The 5,573-nt window shown below is 50.3% G+C and overlaps 1 protein-coding gene across 1 annotated transcript; it reads left to right on the top strand.

Annotated features, from left to right (window-relative positions):
* Positions 1–781: 781 nt before the first annotated feature.
* On the top strand, positions 782–2,879 carry BO72DRAFT_492924 (uncharacterized protein; the record flags this gene model as incomplete). The annotated part of the gene is made up of 3 exons (XM_040948340.1): positions 782–838; positions 897–1,261; positions 1,337–2,879. The coding sequence occupies 3 exons, from the start codon at positions 782–784 to the stop codon at positions 2,877–2,879; spliced, it is 1,965 nt and encodes a 654-aa protein (XP_040804953.1).
* Positions 2,880–5,573: the final 2,694 nt, after the last annotated feature.

The following is a 5,573-nucleotide window of genomic DNA, read 5'->3' as shown; positions in this document are numbered from 1 at the left end:
AATCCAACGGACTGCGCATACCCTTTAATAAATCCAATGCAGACGTCTGGCACTAAACACGATAACAAGCACATCCTGGAGCTTCAGGTGGTTCCCATGTCCTTCCAGTATTTGACTGCTCAAAAATTAGCCTCGGATCAGCAGGCCACTCTCGACTTGGTTGATTACTCGTTCTGTCTTGATACAGCCCGGGGGGTGATAACAGGCTGCATGAGGATCTTCTATTTAGGACTTTCTTGTACATTGGTGACGCACACGACCTGGATCTCGCCAAAAGCCCCAATTTCGAAACATATCAGCCCTCGGTAGCAGCAGGGATAAGGGAAACCTTCTACCTTTTGCAACGAGAGTTCAATGAAATGAAATCAAGGGTCTTCCGAAACATCGCCTTGGTGGACGAGACAAACTGGCCAACATTTGTGGCTGACACTACAATAAAGGATCGCAATGAAAGAACTCTAGGCAGCTACTGCGGTCTGGAATTATCTCAATGACCCTGAAGTGTAGGAGTCGTTTGTGGATCATGCCAACAATTTTCGAGCAGTTTTCGAGCGTATGGATGAAAGATTGGACGACGTCCATGGTGAAACAACAGCGTTTGCAGGCGCCTGGAAGCAATGGAGGAATGGCTATCTCGACTATCAGGTGGAGCGCAGTTCAGCACCATGGTTCCGCCCCACGCCTCCGGCCAATAGTAGTAGAGAGCGTTCTTAAACCCCCGTCTTCGTGATTCTCCCTGCTTCAGTCCGTTCCGTCTTCTGGTCCCCATATCAACAACAAGATGACGGTGACCATCGATAGCCTTCCTGCAGAGCTCCGAAAACAGATCTCCCTCTTGGTAAGCCGATCATGAAGACAGACGAGACTCCTGAATAAACACTGAGAAGACCTGCCAGGTCCTTGATCATTCCTGGCATGATTTGTCTGCCCTAAGCCAAGCCAGTCGGACCTGGCACAACGTTGCGGCTCCTCAGCTATATATGGACCTTCGCATCAAGTTCCACGATCTGACAAGCTTGCAACATGATGTCTCTGAGTTTTATACCGATGGCCTTGGGCGGCAGTACCTGCGTTATGCCCGCAAGCTTGATCTTCTTTGCCTTGCAAAACCAACGTGGATAAATACTCAAAAAGCCAAAGATCTCTGGAAGCAGAAAAACTGGTACAACGAATTTATCAGCTTCAAGCCACGAGCTGCGGAGGACGGCTTTCTCTCCGGGATATTAACTGAATTTCATGACAAGGATCTCCTCTTTCTCCGGTAGACGGTTGATGAGTACCCACAAAACGAGTGGGAACCTATCCTCGCTCTGATCCGGCGGCTCCAGCATCTTAGCGCTTTTAACTATGTGGTGGTGAACACATTCCCCACGGTTATCCTCAAAGCACTCCAACAGTTCCACCCCACTTGTCGCCTGAATATCTGGACATCCCAATGCCCTTCTATCGATATTGATGGTCTAGGACGCTCCTGTAAGCTGGTGAGGAAGGAGGCTCGAAGGCCATTTGATCTCCGCATCCTACGCGCACCGACACTCCACACGCTGAAGGTAGTTTACACGATGGGGTTGCATCCGCGAGAATGGCGATGGATACACCTCGACGAGCCCATGCCACTCATCTTCACTGCCCCCAATTTAAAGCATTTGATCATCGACGACAAACGCGAAGGCCGTGACAATCCAATCGAGATAGTGAAAGAGGAGTGGGAAGACTTCATCTCCTTCTACAGCAAGCTTGTCCCAGTTGCCCCGGCCACCTATTCCCTCGAGTCCCTGAGTTTCCGAAGTGACGGTGCCGGGTTGGCTCAGGAGCAGATCCTGCTGCGCGTTTCCACCATTACCGACCTATCTCGACTACGGTCGCTGGAGATTGGGGTCTATTCGGAGCCAGAGCTGTTGGCGCAAGTAGCTGCGCGATTGACCGGACTAGAACGGCTGTACATCAAGATGGTCCCGCGGTCCAATGGGGTCCGTCGTGGGGTCGCTCCAGACCGCGAAGAGATGATTGCCGCCGTGCGGGCTTTCCGTCCGTTGAAATACCTCCGCCTGATCAGCCTGCGGAGCTTCTCATCCCTCGATCGGATTGTCTCGCACCACGGCCGGGCACTGAAAGGGCTGAGTTTGGAGGCCTCGTACCGCCAACGACAGCAACCTGACGATGAGGGCCACAAGTACCCCGTCAATGACGGCGAGCAGCTCCGGTACTTGGCTCGACTCTGCCCCGAGCTGGAAGAACTCCATCTCCCGCTGCTGCGCACGGGTGGCGATGCCCGCGAGTGCGATTTATACCGGGCAATCGGCCAGTGGAGCCATCTCCGTCAGGTCGTTCTTGACTTGGACTGCGATCCGCGGGTTGCTGGGGTGGCCGATGAAAGAGACGTTCTGGGTGACCTCACGTGTCTTCGGGAGATCCTCCACAACGCTGCCATCGACGAGGCGCTTGCCGCAGGCATCTTCAAGCTCATGTGTTCCGGTCAGGCTAACGAATCGCTCAAGCAGGTCCGCGTCAATCTCTTGTCACTTGGGATTATTTTCCCCCAGTCACTGGTCAACGTTCTCCGGCAAATTAGTCAGTCGTTCCTCGTCACCCGGCCTGGGTTACCGCCAACTGCGGAACTGCAAGTCCAGGCGGTTGGGACCGTCGCGTGGCAGCTGTGGCATGAATGGATCCTCGTTGACGACCCGTCCATGCGGACTCCGCCGCCGGTCCAACAGATACTGGAGGAGTGGTGGCCGCTAAACTCGGATCGAAATCGCAGTAAGAGCTGGGAGGAGATACCGCTGCTGGTTAAGAGCTTTCCTTTGGAGGCTGGTATTGAGCGCGACAGTGATGCGCGAGATAATAGAGGCAGCAGCATAGGAGACGCGAGCAGCTGAGTAGAAACTACCATCTGATCATCATGTACAGTACCTACTCGTCTTGTGACGGAGGCCTGGATGCCTGCCATTAATACAATATACCGCTAGACTTTGTATCTACTAGTTCAACTTAGTAGCCTCAATAGCACCATCATCAAGTCGAGCTATGAGCCTTTTTGCTCGGTGAACTGCCTTCCATTGGAACCACCCTCTCTTCATCAGTTCTTGATGTCTTTCACGGCTTTGTCTATTCAGAGATGGTATGATCCATTCTTCGTACGATGATCAATCCTTTTCGTCGGGGAGCGTAGTCCACTCCTCACCAGCCCAGCTAACCACCATTGCATCCAACCAGTGCGATTCACTCACCACCGGTCTATTTCCACGAAACGACCTCTTCATCGATTCAAGTTACTTTCTCTTGGTAAAGGAGATGAAATATGACGGATTGAGCTCAGATCTGCCGGCGCTCTCCATGCGCTTTTCTCAACTCCGACATTGCTCACTTTGTTGCATTGACTGCTCTAATGCTTTCCTTTCCTTCTCTTTGCTATCTCTTCTCAGAATGGCGAAACAAGAGGAGCTCAGTTAAGAGTCCTCAAATGTAAGCCTCTTAGGTAAAGTCCCTTCTTGAAACCGGAAACGGGTATACTGTGGATTAGGGCTGTCGATGTCATTTACCTTCCACAACACAAGGCTGAAACACAGTACTTGACTTCTCCTGCAGAACAAAAACCAGATTCTACCTGTTTCCTGTACCAACACTGCCCCTTCTTCGGTACGCGCACGACGACAGCCCGAACAGCCAAAGGGAGAGGGCGGATTTAACATCGATGAGTCTGAGACCTGAGAAGTTTTATCCCAGCACCTCGGGCATCCAGTCCTGTCAGCGACCAACGTCTCTCTCCCGACGATCCAATCAACCAACACCCTCGACCCAAGACAGAAGAACTTCTACACCGGCGAGCGCTACTTGGACCTCGATGACCCAGTCCTCCGTGAGGTACTTGTGCTTAGAAGCAGACCCAATCATAGACTACCAGATACGATCATCCTGCGTGTTGAGCATAGCGTCCGCGATCCACGCTCATGTCCCCACAGGGCATGACACTACACTATCGAATCAGACAGACATGAAAATACTCCGCCCGTCAAGACACGGACACCCCGCTCTCTAAAAGCAACAGACTCGCATGGATGGGATGGGGACACTGGCAAATAATACCGTTCGCATACATCGCAGCAGGCGCAGTTGTGTAGGGGCAAAAACAAAAAAAAAAGGGGGGGGTCCAACAAGGTTCGATTTCTCAAGATCGAACGGCTAAGTCTGTGGTTGTCGAGTCGAGCAATCCAGACTTGGTGGAATTGTATAGTAAATATCGAGTCTGTGGTGTACTGTACTCATTAGTCTGGGACTGAGGTGGGCAGAACTGTGCCAGTTAGGTACCTAAGAAAGTACCTATTCAGGAAGCCAAGTCTAATTCCAGCAACGCCTGTGCACCGTGGACATAAGAACATGCTACCATTCCAAGTAAAAGAAACAATTTAATGGGAAAAAATCCAAATCAAGCTCCATCCACCTTAGTCAGAGAATTCCATTTTCTAGAACAAAGACCAGAAAATCAAGGTTGATGCACGTGCTATGATGTACCGTGCATGCCCTGCAGCGGCCTACGAAGTAGTATAAACCCCTCTCCAGCCAATCAAAGTGCAGCATATATGTACAATCTCAAATGGTACGTTCCTATTGGTCGAATGACAACTATACCTTACCACACCTGAGAAAAATTGAATACCTTAGGAAGAACAATCGAATCAATCTCAGAATCCACAATTGTACTTATTCTGCTCCTGCCCGTCAATAGACAATCACTAAGTAAATAAAATATTGGAGCTAAATAATACTGTTTTGAAGTTAATTTGACTTACTAAACTTCAGTCACAACAATTAAACCAGCACAGAGAGATATTAATCCCTTTTACTGCAGTCTCTATTCCACTCTTCCCCTTGTATTAGGCTATTAGGCCCTCTAATGCATATACTATACACGCCTACGTTCTGCTGATGGCATCCCCACTCCCCATCCAACAAGATACCAGCTGAGTGGTACTAGGTCGTCCTCTCCCACCCTTCGGACCACACGTCTCCGAGTGCCACTGTCTGCTGTGAACCTGCAAATCGAGAGCCCGAATGAACTACCTCGAGCCCCAGAGAGCTATCATACAAGGGACGAGGGCTTGGGCGTAGTTTCTCTACTTTAATACCCCAGGACCCACCAGGCCTACACAACTTCCCATGGCAATACAAAACACACCGAGTCCTCATTATCAACTAAGCTTTTTTGTTCCATGAGAAACCTTTAATGTAACATACAAGTCATCAGAGGGGGGCATGGTGTTTGGATGCGAACAAGAAAGACAGAACCACACCAAAGAGACCGTTGCCAAAACAATGGAAACGAATCCTGACGTCTCAAAAGTCATCCATCACAAGAACCACAGCCTATTCCTCGACGGTTGAGCGGGACCATCCACATCCACACACACACACACATCACCAAACGAAAGACAGAGGGAAAGAAAGAAAAAGAACAAAAACCGCCGTCATCATACACCTTCATCAAACATGAAATAAACAGGGTATGCCCACGCCAACGCTATGCGAGTCCTTGTACAGAAACAAAATAACAGGGGGAAGAGGGTGGGGGGGGG

Source organism: Aspergillus fijiensis (genome assembly GCF_003184825.1).
Source record: "Aspergillus fijiensis CBS 313.89 unplaced genomic scaffold BO72scaffold_7, whole genome shotgun sequence".
Classification (NCBI taxonomy): domain Eukaryota; kingdom Fungi; phylum Ascomycota; class Eurotiomycetes; order Eurotiales; family Aspergillaceae; genus Aspergillus; species Aspergillus fijiensis.
This window is presented reverse-complemented; position numbering and strand designations above follow the sequence as displayed.